Here is a 25,229-nt window from a genome sequence, read left to right as displayed (position 1 = left end):
GATGGGGCATCCATAACGTCCTTGGGCAACCTGTTCCAGTGCCTCACCACCCTGTGTGTGAAAAACTTCCTCCTAAATCTAACCTAAACCTCCCATCTCAGTTTAAAACCATTCCCCCTTGTCCTATTACTATCCACCCTTGGAAACAGCCATTCCGCCTCCTGTTAATACTCTCCCTTCAAGTACTGGAAGGCCACAGTGAGGTCTCCCTGGAGCCTTCTCTTCTCCAAACTAAACTAGTCCAGTTCCCTCAACCTTTCCTCACAGGAGAGGTGCTCCAGCCCTCTGATCATCTTAGCAGCCCTCCTCTGGACCCACTCCAACAGCTCCTCATCCCTCCTGTACTGGGGGCCCCAGGCCTGGACGCAGTACTGCAGATGGGGCCTCACAAGAGCTGAGTAGAGGGGGACAATCACCTCCCTCTCCCTGCTGGCCACCCCTTTTTTAATGCAGCCCAGAACACAGTTGGCCTTCTGGGCTGCAAGCGCACACTGCTGGCTCATGTTCAGCTTCTCATCCACCAAGACCCCCAAGTCCTTCTCTGCAGGGCTGCTCTCAAGGAGATCTTCCAACAGTTTGCGTAAATACCTGGGATTGCCCTGACCCAAGTGCAGCACCCTGCATTTTGCTTTATTGAACCTCGTTAGATTTTAATGGGCCTGCTTCTCCAGCCTGTCCAGGTCCCTCTGGGTGGCTTCCCTTCCTTCCAATGTATCGACTGCACCGCTCGGCTTGGTGTCATCCGCGAACTTGCTGAGGGTGCACTCGATTCCATCGTCTGTGTCACTGATGAAGATGTTGAAGAGCACTAATAGGAAGTCACTCGAGAGCATGCACCTCTTGCTTTGCAGTATTCCACGTGCTCATTTAAAATTTTAGATCTCATTGTTGATTCCCTCACCAGAACCTTAGAACATGCACTTCTGTTGCTCTTTTAAAATATTTCCTATGATATTCTTGCATAAAATTTCATAGTAGATTAGCACACCTTTTTAGCTGTTAGTGTAACAAGTGAACAAATGACTGCTCTTGATATTAGTATAGAGAAGGAAAACTTGTCAGATGGGGTGATTATTTCTGTATAGCAGTAACCTTTTGTAATGAAGCGGCTGAATTAGTTGGTGCTAAAAGTTCTATTATTTTTTTTCTTTTAAATAAGTTATGCAGGTTGCACTGAATAGTCATGGGTTAATAGGGATTGTGTTTAAATGGATAATACGCACTTGAAAATGAAATGTTCCAGCTTCTCTGCTTGTGATAGATAAAGACGCTGCAATGGTGAGGGATCTTTCCATCTTTAAGTGTAGCCTTTCATTCTGTCACCTATAGATTTGCACTAAGCAGGGACCATAGAATGGCCTTCAGAAATCCCACCCCCTTTGTTTCTCTCACTCTGAAAATAAGTAGAGAGGAAATGCTGATGGGAATGGGACCATACATCCTTAAAGGAATCCTTCCTGATAGGCACCTCCTCTTTTGCATTATCCAAGCTCCGTTATGTAGTGAGTCTTCTGTCAGGTCATTAACTGATCAAATTATGTTTGAGCTACGAAATAATCCTATTAACTTTGCCGTATAATCAGTAACATTTATATAGGTTATTTTTGTCTTATCCTGTCAGGTGTCAGAATTTGTCTGTATCTTTCTGGAATTCCTATTGGATGCTGCCCTCTGATGTTTGTGGAGTGAACTGCTTTTGGGAAGCTGCTTTTAGGTAGGATCTATTATTAAATAGTTCTTTATTTTTTGATTGCAGACAAGTGCAGCTAATATAATAGCATTTGTGACTATTTAGCAAGGTGACAAAGCAAAATATTTTGATTGCTTCACATTTCACATGTTTATGTTACAGTTGTCTTCGGACTTTGTCCTTCTATTATATTTTCAAACTACGCATTGAAGAAATGTAATTACAAAGAATTTTCAGTTTTTTTCAATTATGTTGCTTTCTTAAATAAAGACTTGTTAACATTGGTAAAAAGTCTATCTGCAAATAATCTTAAAAATGATTGGTGAGTACTCGTGATATAACTTGCAGTAAAAACTGGCGGGTTTAATAAAGTCCTGAGTTTTTAATTAAAATTCCATACTATCAAGAATATGAAGGTATTTCATCCAAAACTACTAAAACAGTTACTTTAGAATGTAATTTAAAATACATTACATTGAAGCATATATTATGTCCTTAAAGTTTTATCTTTACCAGGACTTTCAAATGTTTTGATGTGGTTGTTCACATGCCTTGAAGCTGTCAGATTACAACAGTAGCTTGTAAAGAAACTGAAGAAGCCTTAAGCTACTTGACAGGTATCTTGTCTAACCCACATAGTTCTCCTCGCTATGTAAATATGATTTAAAGTTAATTTTTCTTATATTTAGACTTCAAATGAACAGCCACTGAGATGGTTCTGTCCCTTTTTGTCTAAATGCCTGTCAGTGGTGTGGGGGCTGGTTCGGCCCAGTTCCGTGAATAGCGGGGTGGAAGGATTTTGCAAAATCTGCACCTCTGGAAAATGTAAACAGGGGACCCCAAAATAACTAAATACAGCGGCAACAATCTGAGGAGAAACAAACTAATTTACTAAGTATGGTATCGGAATGCAAGGTAACACACCATAATACAATATAATTAGAATCAAAGCTAATAAATCAAATATAATGCAAGTGTCTGAAAGGTGGATAGGCCTCACCGTAACAGTGAGGTGAGGTGTGCAGTCTGGTTGAGCAGCAGGGAAAAGAACCTGACGAAGAAGAGCGCATCAGGTGACCTTGCCAGGAGTTACATCTCCTCTCTGACTGCAAAGCCCCCTGGGGAATGTGGTTCTTCTTCCCTTCCAGGCAGGTGCCCAGAACTGGAGCATTAACACTTTTAACTCCCAGTGCACTACATGATGTTATGATGTGGAATACTGATAACCAAAAATCATAAAACCATGACAAAGCCCTATTCTTTTTTTTCTAGAGAAGCAAAAGAAGAAAAAATGTTTAGCTTCACAAGGCTTAAATGCTATTGAACATTGTGATAGCGGGAAAGATTTTATGTAGGGCTCTCCAAAAGTAATGCCTCTTGTTTAATTCCATGGAAACTACAACAGATGCAAAGAGCACAATAACTACTGACAGAGCAAATTCTCAGCTATTTTTTCAACATAGTCACCAGCACTAGCTGTGTATTTTCAGCAGCAATGAAAAGAGCCTTCGTGCCACGCTCATAAAAGTCAGAGGTGACCCACTGTTGCCACTGCTGAAACACACCACCCACCACCTCACTGTGCTCACATTCACTGGTTGGTCTTCATAAACATTCAGCTAGAGTTGATGAATATCAGTCATCAAAGTGCATTTTTTTCCTTTGTGGAATTCAGTGACACACCTTTGCTTTGTGTGAACTTCCATGTCAGACCCCGCTGTGTCAGACTGCCCTCTGCTGCCACTGGTTGTGTGGCAACAAAATTAAGTGGAGTATTGGCAGGAAGGTTCCACGTCTACTGCTGCACCACCGTCTGCTTCTGACATCGTGGATCAAGGAAATAAATTAGGAGGCATTACGTTCAGAGCAGCCCTCCTTGATCTGTTCCCATTCCCTTTTGCTTGTGGCCTTTCAGTGCTTTTTAAGCTCATCAGTTGCCAAGAATTTAATTGAAGATATGGCCTAGATTGATTTTTTTAGGCTGCTAGTGAGGTGCCCACATAAACTGGGACTGCTGAATCTTTCCCTCTGCCCTAAACTGCTGGTGTATCATCTTCCTTTGGCACATCTGAGTTCCCTTTAGCTGTCTGGATGTTCACATATTTTCGCCTTCAGTTCACATATTTTCACCTTCAGGTTAGCTTTTGGGGAGTTTAGCATCATGAAGTTTAGCACTAGGTGATGTCAGTGCTGCTATGGTGGGATGTAGGAGCTTAGCTTTTGCTTTCTGAAGAGACAAGATACAATTGTAAACTTCATTGATCCAGTCTAACTGTTGTGCAGTGCTGAAATAGGAGAGTGCCCCACTGCCTTTTGACCCCTTTGCCCATTGTAATACCCACAAACTCTCTACAAAACATTGTAACACATCAAAAGAGCAGAAAACTTCCAGATCTTCTGCCAGGCTCAAGTTAAGTAGTGGGAACTTGGAACCAGAAATAGGAAAACAGTATGCAGTTCCTTTGTGTGTACATTAGGCTATAATGTATATTAGTTGATTAATAATGCTGTATATGGCTGAGAAGGCACTTCTGTTGAGGTATGCATTGATTATGGCCTCATGGGGATAGTGCAGTTTCTTTCACGGTGAATCCTAATACGTGTAAAGTCTCATGTTGATTGATTTTTTGAAGCTGAAAGAAAATGTATTGCTTAAATGTGAAAAGATCGTGATGATGTTCAAATTAATCATTTCATATTAATGAATTACAATTATTTAATCAATACATTAAGTGAATCCCCGTATGTTGTGCTGATGCTGGTGCTTGTTGAATTCCTCAGTGAATCTGTCCTAACTTCAGAGGACACTCTCACTTCCCCAAACTGTTACTACTTCTGTGTTTTAGTGAGTTCATTTTCTTTCAAGGAGCTGCAGTAAGTGCCAGAGTTTTGGCTTATCCACAGCAGAGGTGGGGAAGATGGCAGAGAGGAGTGGAAAATGCTCCCTCTTTGGATGACAGCAAGCTATTACAGTGGCTCAGCACAGCCTGCTGCATAAGCCTCATTCCTTGTATGTGTTGGGACATCACAGAAAGTAGCTGCAGTTCAGTTTCAGCTTTGGATATGAGTTGTAGTTTTGTTTCTTTCTCTTACAAAATCGGTGCATTATCTGAAGTGCCAGAGCACTGATAAGTTGGAGAGCTCAGACCTTTGATACCATTAGCAGGTTTTTTTTACATCAGATCTCCAGGTGGCAGATATTTCCGTGAGAGAAAGAACTTGGTGTAGGCATTTTTGAAGTATAGCTTGCTAGCTACATCAATTTCCTTTGAGTTACTGCATGTGTTCAAAGCAAGGAGTGACCACAAATGTGTGGATTTATAAGACTCATGTTTGTACAACAGAAGCATTGGAGACTCATATGGGCTTGGAAATTCTGAGGAGTGGTATTCACAGAGAGCTCAGTCTGACTCATGCTATGGCTCATTCAACTTGCTTGCCAGCAGTGAGCTCTGAGCAGTTCATAGAATCACCAAGGTTGGAAAAGACTTCCAAAATCATTCAGTCCAACTGTCCACACCAATATTTCCCCCTAAACCTCCTTGTCCCTTAGTACAACATCTAAACGTTTCTTGAACACCTCCAGGGGTGCTGACTCCACCACTTCTCTGGGCCCATTCCATTGCCTGACCACTCATGATCAGTTGATGATTCTAGTAATGTTTTATATGGGTGTTGTCTCAGTTAATCTGTTTAAGATTTGTTACCTCTGCTGCATGTGAGAAGGATTGTGGAGCTCTTCTGTACTCATGTTTTATATCAGTGTTCTGATTATTAACATGTTACAGACAGAACAAAACAGTGTTTTGTGCAGTACTTTGATAGAGAATATTTATTGTTAGTTTTTGCTTTGATAGAGGAAGCACAAGTTCAGGTTTTTTTTAACACACAGTACAGGCTTTATCCAAAATTTTAACAATGCTGCTAAAGACATGAGGCTCAGGTTTTGCATGATCTTGGTGGCATGTGACTTTTCTGTTGCAGTTTTCGTGGTGCTCATTATCATCCAGCAGGTGTGATTGCTCATCTCTGCCTGAGACCAAATAAGAAAAAGATCTTAGAGATTATTCCTACTATTAACTGTCTGATAACAGTCTGTCTCATTTCACTTGTTTGGATGTTGCTTCAAAGTGTGCTTTAACTTACATTGCCTGTTTAACTTACATTGCCGTTTTTTGGGTGCATTGAGGTCCTGGTGGTGTGGATAAATTAAGCTGAATTGTGACAATCCTGAAAAACAGGTATTTTTTTTTTTTTTAAACTACTAAGCTCACTGCAGACATCGAACTCCTGTAATAGATTTTTGAATGACTAATATGTTGTAACTTCAAACTTAATCTACCAGTTGAGTTTGAAATTGAACAGATGACATTTAGACATTATATGCAGTGGTATCATTAGCATACTTAGGCTGTAATCAGAGCTTATTTTGTGTTTTTAATTCAGTGCTGTAGTACAAAATTAAGTTGAGTAAAAAGTAGAATTTTCATCACTTCCACATGCAGACAATTTTAGTAGTTACCTTGATCCTACTTTTTGTAATTGTGGGAATGATTTCCCAACTGCATTTTAATCAGTGCAGGCTTTACTGCCTTCTCACTCTACTTTTTTTTTTTTTTTTTTCCCTAGTGAGTAAAGGCTGCTGGGTCTGCTTCCTTAATGTTCCATTGATTTAGATCAAGGACAAAGCTTTCAAAGAAGAAAAAGCGTGAAAAGTAAACCATCTGTATTTTATTTACATATCTGCCATTTGATCTTCTGAGACATGTTAAGGTGGCAGATTCGAAATGATACTGGTCGCTTATGTGAAAATATTTGTCCCACAGATCCTAAAAAACACAATTTGCATTTTCGTAGAATCATAGAATCTTTAGAGCTGGAAGGGACCTCTGAAGGCCACCTATTCCAACTCACCTGCAGTGAACAGGGACACCACAGCTAGATCAGGTTGCCCAGGGCCTGATGCGGCCTTGCCTTGAAAGTCTCCAGAGATGGGGCCTCAACCACAACACTGGGCAACCAGTTCCATGGCCTCAGCACCCTCACTGTGAAAGATCTTTTTTTAATATCTAACCTAAATCGACCTCCTTGAACTTTTCCATGTTAATTATCAGAAAACTTATATAGGGAATATTTTTGCACTGATACTGTTGCTTGCTGACTTTTTATACTGAAAATGAAAACACATTTTCACTAGGCTCGTTTGTTCTTTTGTAAGTGTAAGTGGCTTTCACTTTTTCATACAATTTTTTTCAGAGTTGAAAAAATCATTTTTAAACAGAGATTTGAGAAAATTGAACTAATGAGCTCATAAGCTCATGAATCAGATTGGATGTGGGCAAAGTGACTGCGAAAACATTACAGCAAACATTTTTTGTTGTGTGGCTTGAAGTGTTCTTTTATTTGCAATGTGACTAGATGTAGAAAAATGGTCTTTGAATCTCAGCGTTGTATTTAAGGGCTGCTTTGGTGTAATATTCATCATACTTTATTCATGGAAAGCTGTGTTTCATGTGGTTCAGGAACTTGGCTTTCAGCTCTGCAGTTTGTATAGGTAGTGCCATTATTTATCACATGACCTTGCAATATCAATGTAGGCTCTCATGACTTCAGGGCTTAATTATTGTAATTCCCTTTACAGTGGATTAGTGATGAGGCTAATCTGCTGCTTGCAGCTTGTTCAGACTGCAGTGCTGTATTTATTTGTGGATTTCAGCTACCCTCATCACATTCAGTTTGCTTTACATCAGCTGCTTACTACATGGTGTAATGTTTAGATTAGCTTTAGGTATAAAGGTCTGAATGTTCGTGCCTCGGTTATATTTAAAGGTTATGCTTTTTTTTTTCTTCTGTCTTTTAAACTGAACTAATATTTCAGATTTTGCTGCAAGACATCTGAGAGGATTTAGTCTGTGGATTGAATCTTCCGAATGTCTGTATTTATCTGTTTGTGCCAAGTGGGTTTAAACTGTCATTAAAATTGAAAGAGAATAGTGGGACCAGCCAGTAAGTTGCTAAGAAATAAATGGCTGATGTTAATAGAGAAGCACTAGGATATCATTTTCATCTACATAGGCCTAACAGATATAACACAATCTTTGAGATACCTTGTCCTTCAGGACTGGCACCTGGAGGTCAGGGTGAGCTATTCTGGAACAAATTAAGTGACACTGTGTTAAACAATTGAATCAAGCCCTAGGTATTTACTTTGAAGTAAGATGAATTATTGTCCTGGCTCCATTGCCTTCCCATCAGGTCTCTATTAGTTTGAATGGGAGACACAATCTCATATGCCAGCATCTTCATTTAGATGTCCATTTTTCGATCTAAATACTACCTGTCTTTCATCCATGTGATTTTGAATACAGTTCCAAACCTTGACTTAATATTGACTCTATGTTCTAATTGAAGTTTTATCCCTCTTACATCCCTGGGTTGCTGGATTTTAGTAGTTTCAGGACTTTTGAACCATTTCAAAGCTTGGAATGTTTTGTTTTGTTTTAAATGCAAACATTATTCATGGTACCAAACTTAGTTTTACACCAGTGTTGTTGCTTGTATTTTGCTTCATGGAACTCAAAATAACGTGTATTGATCTTCCATAACGTAAAGAAAAAAAGGCATATTTACATGGCATATTTTGCTGATTTAAAGGAAAATATTTATACATTTAAATATGTTTTAGTTGTATAAATTAGGTAGAGATTATGTGCTAAGAATGATCTGCTCATTTGTATTTTGGAGTGTGTCTGTCTTTGGCAGGTGTCTTGAGAATGGGTGAGCATTTCTCTGCTGTCACTAGTTTGGCAAAATCTTTTCTGACTTTTGAGAATTCTTGTTTTCATAAGTTGGAAATCTGTGAGAGCTTCAGATGCTCTTAGTTTTCTTAGCCCTTCTCTTCCCTTAGTATGATGTGAATAGCTCAAGTGTAGAATATTGTTACAAAGGTTGCCTTTGAGCAGACGTAACTTAAAACCTTTGAAAACTTTTCTCATGGATTAGGTATATGAAATCCAAACAAAAGAAAACAGTTGTAGATCTAGTATGCCTGCAGTGTTTGCTACCAAGCTACTGGTATTTACTTGATGATAATTCTAGCCTGTTGTGTTAAAGTGATGAAATAATATACCCTGCCTAATATGTAGCAGGCACTTCTCACTATAACTGTTGAACAAGGGAGAAATGACTTCCAAGCCCTGCACCTTGCAGTGCTTTAGCCCCAGAGATGTGAGCACTGCATGCAATTGGGATGTCTGAGGGATTTGTTGGCACCACGGGGAGCACCAGGACATCGCACACAGTCTCTTGAGCTCTTAGCTTCCCCTCTTTCCAAACCATGTTGCAGGATGGGAGAAATCTTTCTGCATTTTGCCAGTGCCTGGGAGAAGCTCTGAAGCACACTTTTGACATAAGTATCTACTGGAGCAGAGAATGGACAAAATACAAGTGGATCACTCAAAAACATTTATTAATGAAACTTTTTAAAAATAGTGGAAGTTCACTTTTGTTATTAACTCTACTGTGTATATTGTATTTACATGTCTGCACTATGAGTGCAGGGAAAGGGGAAAAAACTACTAACACTTGTATAGACCTGAAGTAATGACAGCCCGTTGCATTTTGATGCAACTTAATGAAGTCTTTCTTTTAATCTGGCTATTTTGGTGGAAGACTTTTTGTTTTGTTTTGGTCTAGTTTCTGTGTAGCTCTTCCATCCTCATGGGCTGGCATGGTAGGAATGGGTAAGAGAATAATTCAGGTTTAACTTACGTATAAAGTGTAATGCAATTGTTTTGTATGTTCTATCTATCCTTTCTTGGTTATTTTGTTAAATTACATTCTGCAAAAAATAGAGCTTTTGTTTAAGCCTGTGAAAGGAATAATGTCAAATGAAAAATCTTTTTTGTGTTAGGTACAATTATCTGAAAACACAGCCTTCTGAGACAGTGCATCTCGCAGTGGTTGCCTGTGGTGAAAGACTGGAAGAGACCGTTACTATGTTGAGATCAGCCATTATTTTCAGCATCAAACCTCTCCAGTTTCATATTTTTGCTGAGGATCAATTACATGAGAGCTTCAAAGACATTGTAAGTACCCAAAACATTTATTAATAAATGTACAATTGGAGTATTACTTAAACATTTCTCAGCTACTTGGGTGGTAGTTGAATGTAGTGGCAGAAATAAAGAAGTCTGAGGTAATGTGCAAGTCTTTCCTAGCGTTGGATGGGGATTCTTAAGTTTTTTTTTTTCCTTTAAAAAAATGCCAGTTTCTGATATTGAGGCTTTTCATAGAGACAGACCCAAACTTCATGATTTGTCACCTTGAATTTGTTAAATAGAAACCTGATGTTCTGACCACAAACCACTTTTATCGTGTGAGCTTGAATGCAGTTGATTTTACTAGAAGAAATCTGTCCTTTTTTATCCCTGTCTTTACTTTCTGAGTCAGCTTTATTTTGTTTAAGCAAAAGGAAACCACATTCTGTGAAAATGTTGGATGTGGTTACATCTAATTTTAGCAGCTTCCAGTTTATGTATATAACATTGGTTGGAGTGACAGTATTAGAAGCTGGCTGGTATATACCTTTGGAGAGTTTTACTATTTTTGTGCTCAAAATGTCATACTTTAGATAATTGTGGCAAAGTTAGATAAGCTTATTTTAAATTGGGAAAGACTTCATTGGTTTTCCTGTGGAAATTAGTTAAGGGAAGAAAATGTCTGGATTTACTTCCTGTAAATACTGATGAATTTTACTTGCTCTTATGTGTGTGATCTGATATGATGTGTTTTCTTCATTGTGTCCTGCAGGTGCCACTTTTTGCTTAAGTATTTTGAGTAGCTGACAGATTTTTGCAGTTCAGGAAACATTTCTGCTTTGGAAAAGAGGTGTTGCAGTTGTGTTCAATTATTAATTTAAATAAGATACGATTCTCCTTAAGATTGAACTCGTAACTTTTTGTGATCTTTTCATCTAGCTTGATAACTTGCCATATGAAGGAAAAGTTAATTACACCTTGTATCCAATAACATTTCCATCGGAGGGTGAGAAGGAATGGAAGAAGTTGTTTAAACCATGTGCTTCACAAAGGCTATTCTTGCCAGTAAGTTTATTGTGTTACACATAGAGATAGAATTAGTTTTAAATCAAGAACCGCTACTCCTAAAAGTCATTTATGACATCCTAAAAAGCCTCTTAAGTTTTCTGGTAATACACCCTGGAATACAATTCCCTTTCTCAGTTGCTAATAATGTAATTATATTCCTAGTGCTTATTGTAGTTTGTTTATGTCACCCTCTCAGAGAGAGAAGGATTTATCGTGCATCTCATTTATTTGTTAAGTTTCCTGCTTGCATGGGTCTAAAAGGAATGAAACAAGAAATAGCCTGTTGTTACCAGTGTTTTCTGTGGCCTTTTATTTGCTCATCTAAGACTACAGTAATCATACTTCATGCCAGATGAGTTGTAGCAGTGGCAGCCATCTCCCAAATATTGTTTCTTGTGGGGTTTCCTTACACTTGCCTCATTGTTTGATTAGTTGCATATCAAAGCAAGGGGAAGGGCAGATGTTAGGAGGTTCTGTTATTGTAGAGTCTTACTTGGCCTACAGCCTTCTCCCAAGGAGACCCAAGATACAAAATACAAACATTGGCATTATTCCGTTGTGTTATTGTTGTACATCAAACCTCTGTTTCAGTCTGCAGAAATTCTCAAAAAGAGAAGAGGAAATAAATTTTTTTTTGCTTACAAACTGACAGTCTAAGGTGAATTTATTTGTATGTGTCAAAAATATATTAAAAGTACAAATTGCCATAATCTGTTTTATTAAGAGAAGCTGAATTAGTTAAGTTCGGTTTTAAACTTCTTTTCCCTCACAGTTAATCCTCAAAGACGTGGATTCGCTGTTGTATGTTGATACTGACATACTGTTTTTGAGACCCGTTGATGATATTTGGTCTTTTCTGAGAAAGTTCAACTCCACACAAATTGCTGCAATGGCACCAGAACATGAAGAGCCTCGTATTGGGTGGTATAATCGCTTTGCTCGGCATCCCTATTATGGAGTGACTGGAATAAACTCTGGAGTCATGTTAATGAACATGACACGTATCAGAAGAAAGTATTTCAAGGTATGTATATTGTGTTTGTTACAGTTTGTTTTCATACATCTTTCAATTCCAATCCTGTTTCTAATTCATCTGGGACAGTATTTTTCATCTCAAATTTATCTGGGACAAATATTTTTCTTGTAACTGGAACGGCAATCTAAAAATAAGCTGTATTTAAAGCGATATCTAAAGATAAATTCCTGATTTGTAAGTCTGTTTGATTGTTTTAATTTTTTTCTGGAATATCATGTGACAGGATACAATCTGTTGCTTTAAATTATGTTTGTCAGTAGATAGTTTACTGTTTTTCTTCAGTTCAAAGCTTTCAGAAAACAGTTTATGTGTATTATTAACTTTAAGAATGTGTGTATGTAGTAATATGACCAGGAGATGGTGCTAAAACATTTACTAAGTTATTTTAACTATACCGTTTTTGAATTTTGATCTTTGAAAGCTTAACCAGCTGCTAATCAACCTAAGTACCTTTGATTTACTTTGCATTCTTAGTTTCTGTAGAGAAATAACTACGTCATGTAAATACTTAGTAAAGCAACATGCTCAGTACAAGAAGTAGTCATTGTTTCACAGATTTTTTTTTTTGTATACTTGACAAGTACAAAAGCAGTGTTGCATAATTATGTTACTGTCTTACTTTATACTTAAAAAAAACAAAACACACACACAACAAACCACACAAGAAACTGAAAACAACCACAGAAACAAAACTGCATGAAAATGGGAAGAAGTCTGATAGGGGAAAACAGTCATGCAGTCGAAAACTAGGGGAAGGTACACCTTAAGAGTGACAACATACATTTAAAATCATTTTAGAATCAATTGTTAAAGTTGGAGAAGATCTCTAAGATCATCTAGTCAGTGGTTGCCCAACCATTTGGCTAGCCTGGGCCACACAGAGTAAAGAGGAATTGTCTTGGGCTGCATATACAAGTCACTCTGAAAGTAATGCCTCCTGTTTATTTGCATAGGAACTGCAACAGATACAGTAAGTACAATAACTCTGCTTGATAGAGCAAATTCTCAGTAACAGAACAGTATTTTTTAACACAGTCACCACCATTAGCTATGCATTTTCACCAGCGATGAGCAAGAGGCTGCATACCGTGCTCATCAAAACCTGCACCAGTGGAAGAGACCCGCTGGCACTGTCACCACTGCTGAAATGTACCACTGTGCTCACATTCGCTGTTCGATCTCCATAAATGTTCAGCCAGTGTTGATGAATGTCAATGGACACAATTCATTTATTTATTTATTTATTTTGCATGCAGGAATTAAATGACACACTTCTGTTTCGTACGCACATCCATGTCAGACACCATTTGGTCAGACTGCTCCTCTGTCTCGTGGCAACAAAATGTAATGAGATATTGGCAGGAAGGTACAACCTTTACTTCTGCACCACCAACATCTGCCTGTGATGTTGTGGGCCAACAGAATAGAATATGAGGCATTACTTTTGGAGCAACCATTGTAAAATATATAGAGCTACAAAAACATAAAACTGCTGTGATATTTAACCTTGTTTTTGTGAAACTAATGCATCACCTTCTGATTTGATGGGAGTGGTTGCAATTCTTACTGAGTTCTCAAAGTGCTCATCGGAGATCTTTTATGAAGTTTTACTTTTCCTGTACTTCATCCCTGAAAACATTTGTTCATAAATGTACGTACTGCCTAAAAGTAACATGAGTAAGATGTGTCTTTGAACAGAAGGATATTTTTTTTGTTAAGAGAGGTCTTACAAAAGTCTAGTAAAGAGACATGATCAAATTTTTGAGTTGAATATCTGATTGCAACTCTGTACATTCAGTTTGAAAATTTGCAGATTTATGTCGAAAATGGTGTTGCAAGCATAAACTTATGATTTTTTTTTTTGTGACCTTGAAGCCTATTCTCAAATTCCTTTATCAAAACTGAAAGCACAGCTGCTTGTTTTTTTTTTTGCAGTTCACAGGACTGTATCAAAATGTAGATAGTTATTTGCCATAACTTGAGTTAGCACTGCACTGCGCCTTCCCTGTGCCCTGCTTTCAGCCCAGACAGTGCTGATATCACACCAGTGTTTGGGTGTCATGAGTGATGGGTGTGCACCTGGCCACTCAGTGGGGAAGAGCCACCACTGGGGGTGGGCCACAGTGCCCGCTGTGCCAAGCTGAGTGTGGTCCACAGGCTGCAGGCTGGACATGCTGCTTTAGTCCAACCGTTCACCTATCATCAATGTTGCCCACTAAATAATTTTCCTTAGTACCACATCTACATGTTTCTTGAACACACCAGGTGTAATGACTCAACGACCTCCCTGGGCAGCCTGTTCCAGTGCCTGACTGCTCTTTAGGAGCTTTTCCTAATATCCAGCCTGAACCTCCCCTGGCACAACTTGAGGCTATTCCCTCTCATCCTATTGTTAGTTAAAAGTGATGTCAGAAGTGGGATTTGAACCCATGCGTCCATTAGGAGACCAGAATATGCAACTGACACAGGAAGGTGTGGAACACCTTCAGTCTGGCACCTTAGGCCACTCAGACATTCTGATGCTGCACATTTGCTGTAGTTGTTACTTTTTTCCCCATCTCCAATTTAAGAAATATTTAGCTTCCATCATAAAGTGCTTTTAATGCCTTTTGATTTTGAAAATACTGAGAATATAAGAAAAATAAAGAACAGTTTAGTTCAAAAATGGAGTTAACAGTAGGTGTAATATGTAGCTGTAACATAGCTGTAACTTTCCTGTACTGTAACTGTAGCTGCTATACCCCTTGCTTGATACAGAAGTAAAAGGAAAAAGAGGTGTTTTCTATACCTTTTCAGTATGCAGCTTTTAACATAGTTGCTGAGAACTTGTTTCTTGCATTAAATCTTTTATCTTCCATTTCTATGTCTTTTTTTCCCCTGCTTTTCTCACTCTTTTTTTGAGTCTGATTGTCTTGAGCAAGAAACAGATCTAATTCTTGAATGCATGATGTAACATACACAGATTTTATGGCTCAGCAGGAGTATTTTGATATGCCTTCCTTGATTTAGAATGTTGTCTGTATCATTCAGATTCTTGTATAAAAAATGAATATCTGTTGATATTCATTCCAGGTGTTTTACCTCTGTTGTACATGCCTGACAAGTGTAATATTTGCTATTTGTTCCAGCTGTGAATTTGTAGGGATAGCTACTCTCTCCAAAGTGGCTGACTTGCTAAGACTTTACTTCAGACCTAACTGCTGATAGCCATCTTAAATATCAGTGGATATTTTTTGGTACTGGAAGGCTTAGAATTGTTTCAGGAGGAACACTGCCTCATGATTTCTAACCTATGCTGCTGACTTAGTGCTACCTCCTGTTGAGCATACTGGAGAAGTGTCTTGTGGTATCAGACTTGGTGTAGGCATGCTCAGCCCAGTAGGAATGGTTTGAAGATATCTAGAGAGAGAGCTGCATCTGAAAATTAAGTATTACAGTACTCAGTCATTTTTCCTTTCTTGTCAATGGTAGTGAAGCTTGGGAAACATCTGAGCAGGAAATGAGTTTCTCTTATAGAGTATTGATGATTGAGATCTTGGCATAGAGAGCATTCAGATCTGGGACCATTAAGCTTATGTTCCCCTAGTACATACCGTGTGGTGCAGCAAGCTTGTGGAGTATCACAGAGCCTTGAGATACAGAGGCTTTCTTACAGACACTGCTGTTCTCAATGCCTTATAGAAGGTCTGTTTTCATCTTCAGGTACCTTGAATGTCTTATAAGGAGAATTGCTTGGTTTGAAAAATAGTAGGCTGTGCAGCAAAACTTTGAAAAGGATTTAGTGGAGTTGAGACTATGCACAGTAGGGCTGAGTGTATGGCTTCACTTGATACTGATAGCAAAGGAGCTTCTAGTCTTGAACCTTTAGAAGAGAGGGAAACTAAATTCAGAGGTAAGGTCTGTACTAATACCCCTGGCCAGCAACAACAGCATATGCAAGTATAAGGTGCTGCATTTGGATTGAGGCAATCCTAGATAGGAGCACAGACTGGGAGAACTCTGTGAGAGCAGCCCTGCAGAGAAGGATTTATGGGGTCTGATGGATGAAAACTGGACATGAGCCAACAGTGTGTGCTTGCAGCTCAGAGAACAAACTGTACCCAGGGCAGCATCAAAAGAGGAGTGGCCAGCATGGAGAGGGAGGTGATTGTCCCACTCCACTCTGCCCTTGTGAGGCTCTGTCTGGAGTACAGCATGCAGGCCAGGGGCCCCCAGCACAAGAAAAATGTGGAGCTGTTGGAGTGGGTCCAAAGGTGGGCCACGAAGATGATCAGAGAGCTAGAGCACCTCTCCTGTGAAAGAAAGGTTGGGGGAGCTGGGCTTGTTCAGCCTGGAGAAGGTTCCAGGAGACCTCATTGTGGCCTTCCAGTACTTAAAAGGAGTTTGTGAATGGAAGGCAGGCCAACTTCTTTGCATGGTCAGATAGCAGTAGAACAATGGGGAACAATTCTAAAGAAGAGAGATTTAGGTTAGATGCTAAGGGGGATTTTTTTTCCACAGAGGGTGATGAGGCATCAGAACAGATTTCCAGGAGAAACTGTGGATGCCCCATCCCTGGAGGCATTCAAGGCCAGGTTGGATGGGACCCTGGGAAGCCTGAACTGGTGGTTGATAACCTTGCCTAGGACAGGAGGTTAGAAGCAGTGACTGTGAAGGTCCCTTCCAATCATTGCCATTCTAGGATTTCTTGCTTTTGAACCTTACAAGTACCGACCCATGTCGTATCTCATTTCTTACCTACTCTAGTTAGGTAACATCAGAACTAGAAAATGCTTCATTTTCTTATAGGATGGTCAGAATTTGTTTATATTCATTCAGAAGAATCGACAAAGACCTTAAGTAGACATAATATTTTGAAAGTTTTATGTCTTCAAAAATCTGCCTTAGACTTTTTTCACATCTGAAGAGTGGAAGTTCTGGGTCAGAATATCCCTCCAATATGATGGATTTGAATATGTGGCTTCCTTCTTCATTGTTTCTTTGGATTAAAATTGAAGACTTTTTTGCTTGGGACCTTTAAGATTCTTGCTTGATTTGTAAAAGTTATAAGAAACCAGAAAACTAATAATAAAAAAAGAACTGGACACATTAGCCAGTGGTGCTAGAACATTTTCTGCTATTTTCTGCTCACCTAGGTAGCAGAAAAGATGTAGCTTAACGTCTCAGTCCAGAATTAAGTCATCCGTTATTCACTTAGTTATCTTAGTTATTCTAAACTCAGCTTTCTTAGAACTCTCTATTAATTTTAGACATGCATCCTAGCTACTTGCCTACGGTGTCTAATAGTTCCTAGTTCTGCTTATTTCTTTTTGTGTGTTTTATGAGGCTGTGTGCATGCATACAGTAAAAATAAATGCACTGCTTATATGCACGTGCATACACGTGAATGTAGTGTGATTATTTTACGTTGCATAGCCAAAGATAAGGCTCAAACTGGTAAAGAAACTTTGTATGGACAGTGCCTGCCTGTCATTTTCTTTGCAAAGCAGAAGTTGAGAATGGGAATGTAAAATATGCAAGAATATTTAGGAGGTGGATTTGTGTATGTTTGGTGAATGTAATCTTTCTGGAATTCAGTAAGGCTTTGATATTGTCCCCACAGCATCCTTTAGACACATTGTTCAACTCTGAGATGAATAATTAGCGCTGCACTGGGTGAGAAAATGTTGGAATGGCAGAGCTCAAATGGCTGTGGTAAATGGGTTTTCATTTGGCTGTCGGGTGTTCACCAGTGGTGTTCTCCAAGATCAGTTTTGTTCAACATTTTTATCAGTGATCTGGATGTAGAAATGGAATACATTTGTAGCAAGTTTGCTAATGATGCTGAACAGGGAGGTGCTGTTGATTTACTAGAGGGGTGGAATGATCATCAAAAGTCCCTTCCAAATAAACCATTCTACAGACATAGACACTTTTGAACTGGAAGGGACGTAGCAAATAACACGGCAATGTGGTGCTTTAACAGAAAGTCCTAGACAAGTGAGGCTACATCAATAGAGAACAGTGATCTTTTTCAAATATGTAAGAAAACTTAGGCATTGCTATACTTAATGTTATATATAATGCTTGAGACATAATCACCCATAGAAAGGAACAAACGTACAAAATCAAACAAGCCTCAAGCAAAGTAACTCTAGATAGTGTATAGAAAGGCAAGGTTCATGGGTATGCTTTAAACAAACAGCAGAGAATTTATAAAACCTAAGCACAATTTCTGTGACCACTCCGTATGGCTTAAGGCTATAGTTCTGAGAAACACAGTAAGCTCTTTTCAGAAGGTTTTTGCTTCTTTTCTTGATTGCTTTGTCCTAACCTCTGTTGTTTGTTGGACCCTTCCATGCACCAATTAAATTTGATAAAGAATTCCTTCTGCTGATTCGGTGATGTAAATTTGGTCACTAATAATAATAATAATAATAATAATAATGAAACCTCAAGAGTTAAGCACTAAACTGTTTAGGAAAGAACAGGATGGAGTTATGTAACCAGCAGGAAAACTTCCTCTCATATGAATTAATGAAATTATAAATTGGTCAGTGATTTGTGGATCTGCAGCTTCGGTTTCTTTAGATAATACTGTATGATTTGAGTATGTTTCCTCGACTTTATGTTCTCCTAGGAGTATTAAGAGGAAGTTTAATACCAGATTGCTGCCGACTGAGTATGACAGCTTTACTGACATCAGCTTTAGCTAGACAGAAGTACTCTGGGAGCCTTTCTAAATCAGCCATGAGCAAGCTGATGAAAGCAAAGCATCTAACTCCAAAATACTCAAAAGAATATCTTAGTGTTCTTTGGTATATTTTGTTCGTAAATACCACGGAATCACAGAATGTTCTGAGTTGGAAGGGACCCACAAGGATCATGGAGTCCCAGTTTGTGGCTCCACACAGGACCACTCAAAATTCGTAATTGTTTTGTTCCATTCAAAAAAGCTGAGATCTGGAAGGTTGATAGATCCTGTCTGTAACAGCTTGATGGCATTTTAAAATACCACAGAATGTTTTCTATGCTGCTTCTTAAATCTTTTTAACCTCCGTGGTAATTTTTTGGATATTGGAAACATAGTTTATATTTTAGAATCTTTTAATGGTAACGATGGTTACATCTTTCATATTCACCTGAGAACTTTTGAAAAGTAATTCTTCTGTCAGTATGGACTGAACTCGAGGATTCTGTTTCTCACTCTGACCTCACTACAAGTGGAGTTTTGCAGAATGACATTAAAAAATTCAATTCAAGAAATTCAAGCAATTTTTCTTACACAGTGATTCCTACACTGTACATCAGTGCTAATAAATTAATATATAACTTCTTTATTTATGCAAAGGTTATTGAAATATTAGAATTTCCAATTCCTAGATCTAATAGCACTATTTGTCAAGTACTGTTGCTTCTGGACATGTGGCAATGTGATGTATGCTGTTACCTGCTTTTTATCTCCTTGGGATATACTCTGTATTTCAGTATTATTAAATAAGTATGCATGCTAAATGAAAATTATATGAATTAATTGTTTTGACAATTTAAAGTAATGTATTTATGGGTTGCTCTAAATCTTTTAAAAATTATTTTCGTTTTCTAGTTCTTTATGCTCTCTTGCTATGATTAACGTAATAACAGAATTAAATTAGCTCACCGTTCCTGATTCTTAGCATGGAGTGCAAGTTTAAAGCTTTGATCAATATTTTGTGGATGGCAAAATCCAAGTGAGGCAGTAATCTTTATACATGGTGCTTCAGTCAAATAGATTTGCTTTTTGGAAGGTTTAGGCTGTATCTTCTTCTGTTTAATCACATTGCACAGAGCCTAATTATTATTCTTGCTAGAGAAGAATTCTCTTGTGCATTTCTTATGCCTGATACTGTCAAATACTTGGAAGCAGCCATAGTCATAAATTTTTAAGGCCAGAAGGGACCATGCTATCGTTCAGTTTGGCTTCTTACATAATATAAACTATAGATCTTTTTTTTAATTAATTTCTGTCTGAAAATTGATCATATTTCGTCTTTTTTTTTTTTTACTCTTCCGTTCCAAAAGCTTTCCATATTTGATGTCTGACTTGATTTGAAGAAAAACTAAAAACAGAACTGTTGCTGTATGTGCTTTCTAGTTTCTTAGAAGAAAGCTTGTAGGGGAAAGCCTTTGATGCTGTAGTTCTAAAACTGAATATTGTACCCCAGGTAATCTTTTCTGCTTTGTAACATGATGTTTTTGTATACAAATCCCAAACAATGCTGAAGTTCAATTTTTTAAAAAATTCTCAGCTTGGTTAATCAAGAGGCTAATCCTATACTTGCTCTGGAATTTTCTCTCTTTAGGATGTCTTGTTATTGCATCCTCTCTCTCTGAACAGAAGAAGGCACAGAGTGAGCAACCTTGTTCCTTTTCTGTTCTGTTTGAGCTTAAATGTCTTCTAAAGATAAGAAAATAACTTTAGAATATATATGACTTGTTACGCTGCATGTAATAACCTCTTTTTGGTAACGTGAAGTTCAGCACAGGCCAGCTTACTCTAAACAGCATCTCCTCACCCAAGCCTTAGAAGAACCTCTCTTTATCTTCTGGACTGTAATTAATCAACAATTTGGGAAATAAGTAGCAGCTGTTGGTTTAGTCATGCTGCATTTCGCTAGTGAAAAGTTGCGCCTTTGCTGTGGAAGCAAAAAAAAAACCAAAAAAACTTTTGAAGAATGTGTTTTTATGCAATACTTTACAGCTAATCCTTCTGTCTGTGTGTGTTTGGGAATATTAAATAATTAATTTTATATTGATCAATTTTGAAATTTTTAAAGTTAACTATAAAATCTATGTATGCTCCCAGTTTTTTGATAAAGAACAAGAAATTGCTTGAAGTATGGAAGTTTCAGCAGTGCCAATGTACTTGGCAGACATCAGTTGAAATCTGGTTTTGTATTGAATTCTACTGCTGTACAAAAACCTATAAGACAAAAAACAACTTGATATTTCTTAGAAGACGTTTTAAAAGGAAATCTTGAGAACAACTCATCAAGGCAGGAGTAGGAGATGCATATAATTTTGTTTATCGTGAGATAATAAGAAATAAAGTGTATTGGAAGTGTCCATAGCTGTGTTTTCCCTCGATGCAGTCATTTCTTTGCGGCTTTGAGAAGCAAATGATGCGATTCTGGAGGGCATTTCCTTCGTAAGCATAGCTAACCTGAATGGATGAATCTTTTGCCTTGTTCTGTCTAATAGAATGATATGACAACAGTCCGGTTACGGTGGGGAGAAATTCTTATGCCTCTGCTGAAGAAGTACAAGTTGAACATAACGTGGGGTGATCAGGATCTGTTGAACATAATGTTTTTTCACAATCCAGGTAAATCCACATTGATTTTAAGTCTAATGTGACAAAGTTGATGTTTTGTATGATCAGAAATCCAGAAAAATGATTTAGAAAACTTTTCAGTGGAAGAATTCGGTAGACTTTTTTATGGTTGTTTTCCTTTTCTAAGAAACAGTTTTTGCATTGATAAGCAAAATTAAAGTGTCCTAGAGTTTGATTTGTTGTTAGGTTTTAGAAGAACTGTAGAGAAATTCATGAAGCAGTATTAATGAGAGTGAAATGAGAAATGTGAATGCGTCTCCAGAAACAATTTTGATACTTAATCAAATTTATTTTTTTTTTTCCTGCACAGAAAGTCTGTATGTCTTTCCTTGCCAATGGAATTATCGGCCTGACCACTGCATTTATGGAAGCAATTGTAAGGAAGCTGAAGAAGAAGGTATATTTATTCTTCATGGAAACAGGGGTGTTTACCATGATGATAAACAACCAACTTTTAGGGCCGTGTATGAAGCAATAAAAAATGTAAGTGTGTTCAGCATTTAGTTGTGCAAAATTCATCTTTATTGCAACAAAGTAATTTCTTTCCCTTTGAAGTAAGTTTTAGGCATTTCACCAATTTTTGGTTTACTGTTTGTATGGATTTCCAATTTATTCATTTTGTGACTAACATCGCTTTTAACGTTGTATAGACTGAATTTATGTGATGATTCTAAAACATTGCCTGTACCTGCATCGTGTTTATTTGAAAGACTGTTCCCATCCCTTTAGTAAGTACATCTTGTAAACTTTATTTTTATGGACATGTGGAGAGACCACTCGAGTTTAACTTTTCTGGAGGTTTTAAAATGAAGAAGAAAAAATGTTTTTCCTTCCAAAGTTTGCATATACTTACTGCAACGTTTTAACATTCGATGGTAGCTAGATTTGGAGGATAGAGAATACTTTTTATGCATTGCTTTAACTTTGTTAGAGACTCAGGGTATAAATATGTTGCTGTTCACTTAAATGCTAAGTACAGTGACTTCTTTTCATTCTGCAAATAAATCATCTCATAAACTATTTATCACTGCATTGGTACGCTCACTGAAGTGCTGTAAAATTTAGCACTGATGCACATTTTAATGTAGCAGGCTATTGTATGCATATAACCTTCAAAAATCAATAGTATATTTTAATGGTGCTTTATTACATGTTGTCATATGGATATAAAAATGAGAAAAAGTACTTTTGGGGGTCTGAGAATACATTGCAGGGAAAGTGAATGTGTTTCCATAAAAGTACAATTTCTTTGTTTCCTTTGAGTGTTGTCAAAAACAGAAGAAAAAATTACTTGTTTTTATTTACGTTCCCATTTGCTTTATGTATATGTCAGAGAAAGTGTATGAAACACTGCTGATCCAGTGGTAATAAGGTGAACAAAATTAGGTTATTTTGAAATACTGCTTAGTTTTTCATTTGTTTATAACAATATTGCAGTGTAGCGTTAATGACTTCTTTATTTCATGTCCATGTTAAACATAGTATGTGCTTGACCATCATTCAGTTTAATGAAGCTTTCTGCTTTCGGTAGTACTTAGTCCTCATACTGTTATTTTATTGTACAGATGGAAAAGAGTTGTATTCCTTAGAAGTTGCATGTCATTCAGGAAAGTTACTGGTCAAGAAAGAAATAACCAGAAACCATTTAAAGTTGGTATTTTTTCATTAAAAAATATAATTTTAAATTTCCCACATGCTTTTTTGAGTATATTCGTCTGCTTATTTAAAAATGAGCAAAAATTCACATGTTTCATGCTATTGAAAATGTTTGAGTATATTGTGTAGTTCAGTGATTATTTTCTTGAAAACATTCACTAGTGTATAAAAGCAAACATGATATTCAAAGCCATTTTTATAAAATTTTTTAGTAACTGAGTAATAATGTATGTCAATCTTGTGTTATTGACATTAAATCTTTTCTTATGCTCTTTACAGTATTCATTTGGAGATGATCTGGTTCATTCACTGTTGCAGCCCCTAGAACTGGAACTACAGAAAACAGTGCATACATACTGTGGGAGAGTATACGAAGTGTTCATAAAGCAGCTGAAGAAAAGCATAAGAGACTTGTCTGTCAGAAGATCAAAGGGAAGCTGATTAAAACTGCAAGCTCTTAAATCAAGAGACTGAGTTAATGTACTGGTCAGAAAGTGCAACAGTATGGCTCGAATTGGCTCTTAATGTGCCCAGATAAAAGTTTACTAGCATACATAAAAATGAAGAAAATATTCACGTAATGAAGAACAGGAACTCCTTTTTCCTGCAAGGGTGACCCTTTTCTCTTTTGAAGGTTAATCACTGCTACTGTTGGATCTGATGATTTAGATGCTACTGATTTCTATGGTCAGTGGATTTAGTCTTCATAATTCAATTATCTCTAATGATGAAACAAACAAGGGAGAAATGAAAATGGCTCTATTTGGAAGTGTACCTCATTATCTAAAATTCATCTACACTGTGAATGTAGCAATAACTGAGTCAGCAGCACTAACCTCACTTTAAAGGTGTGATCACAAAGTTGTTTACAAGTGCAGAAAATACTCTGTTTTCAAAGAAATACAATATAATCATTGACAATCTGTACGTGCCTTTATATATTCATCTCTTATACATATTGGGTTACTGTTTTGACAATCTTGCTGTGCTTATCTTTGATGTAAACTGCACACTATAAATACAGTTTTCTTATAAATGAATAGCTAGTGTGAGATACTAGTTTTCTGTCTGTAGATAGTGAGAATTTGTTTCAATATTGTTGAGCCCTCTTGCCTAGATGATATAGTTGAATTGAGAGGTTCTGTATTTTTGCAACAATATGAAGATATTTTTCATGGAATACTTAAAAAAAAAAAGTTTTGCAGCTTTATAGGGTGTTTTGGAAATATGGAAAAAAAAAAGGTGGATGGTGGAAAGCTGGCTCTGTATTCTCTTACTAAGAATCATTACATGATGATTATTATGGAGTATTTAGTACCTAAAATTGAAGAGCTGTGGTAAAAGTTCTGATGTTTCATCAGACTGTGTATTAGATGTTTTCTTTAGAGAATATATCCTGTTACCATGTTTTCGGTTTTTTTTCCTTCAAATAACATGGATTTAAAATAGTTTTGGGCAAGACCCTTGACTGCATGATTATATTAATATTGAATAGGGTGTTAGTGATTTACAACAGTTAAGGATTAAGCTTTCCGTAGGTATCTTGATGAAAAAAAAAGTTTATGCAAGGCAAATTTTAAAAGAGAAAAGCATAGGAAAAGAAGGTTGAATTCTAATGTTACGGTAAAATACTATTTAAACATGCATGGTATTAAATGTATTTGTAAGTGTACTTGAATTGAACTCATAACCTGAGATGAAGCCTTTATAAAGTGAGTTTTTTGAATTCCAGAAAAGCTCCTGTGTGATGAACCTTGGAGGATCTACTTGCTGACTTGCGCCTTCATTCTAACTCCATTTTAGAAGCTTAGTGTTTGTGGCTCTTTCTTTGACAAAGGCAGACTGGTTTGGAATCTCAGATCCACATAAGCTTTAGCAGTACAGAAGCGCACTCCATTGTAAGCAGAGTTTGTGTTCTGCACCTATCCTCCCTGCTGGCTCAGGGTGTAAATCTGTGGAATGCTAAATAGAAAGTCTGCCTCACATGTAAGTTGTTTGTTCTCCTTGTTATGTGTAACCTTTTGAAGTCTGAGAATCTAGAAATCTCTGTGAAGGTGAATACTGTTACTGACTGATATAACAGTATGCAATACATTATTTTTTTACATAAATACAAATTTTATATCAATTTGTCATCAGGGTGTTTTTTACTTATACCGTCTATGTTTACGAATTCTTTCACTTGGCTTGTTTCTTTTCTGCTTGTCTTCAGAAAATTACTGTTTGGAATATGGTGGATGCATGCAAGGGCACTATTTGAAACCCAATGAACCGTTTCGGAAAATAAACATAATGTGAACATTAGCAGCAACCCTTCCAATTACATTTCAGTTTGTGGGATTAGAGTAAAAAGGTTAATAATGAAACTAATTGTAGAATAAAAATTCT

General features: G+C 37.3%; 1 protein-coding gene across 1 annotated transcript; it reads left to right on the top strand.

The window, feature by feature from the left end:
- Positions 1–1,586: 1,586 nt before the first annotated feature.
- On the top strand, positions 1,587–24,969 carry GXYLT1 (glucoside xylosyltransferase 1; the record flags this gene model as incomplete). Its single annotated transcript, XM_010707026.3, has 7 exons — positions 1,587–1,714; positions 9,603–9,777; positions 10,669–10,794; positions 11,570–11,821; positions 21,053–21,176; positions 21,496–21,668; positions 23,121–24,969. Coding segments are annotated over 7 exons (1,140 nt in total), but the record flags the coding sequence as incomplete, so codon positions are not given.
- Between the last annotated feature and the right edge of the window lie 260 nt (positions 24,970–25,229).

The sequence above is a fragment of the Meleagris gallopavo genome, chromosome 1 (assembly GCF_000146605.3).
Source record: "Meleagris gallopavo isolate NT-WF06-2002-E0010 breed Aviagen turkey brand Nicholas breeding stock chromosome 1, Turkey_5.1, whole genome shotgun sequence".
NCBI lineage: Eukaryota > Metazoa > Chordata > Aves > Galliformes > Phasianidae > Meleagris > Meleagris gallopavo.
Note: the sequence above shows the minus strand (reverse complement) of the source record. Positions and strands in the feature narration are given on the sequence as shown.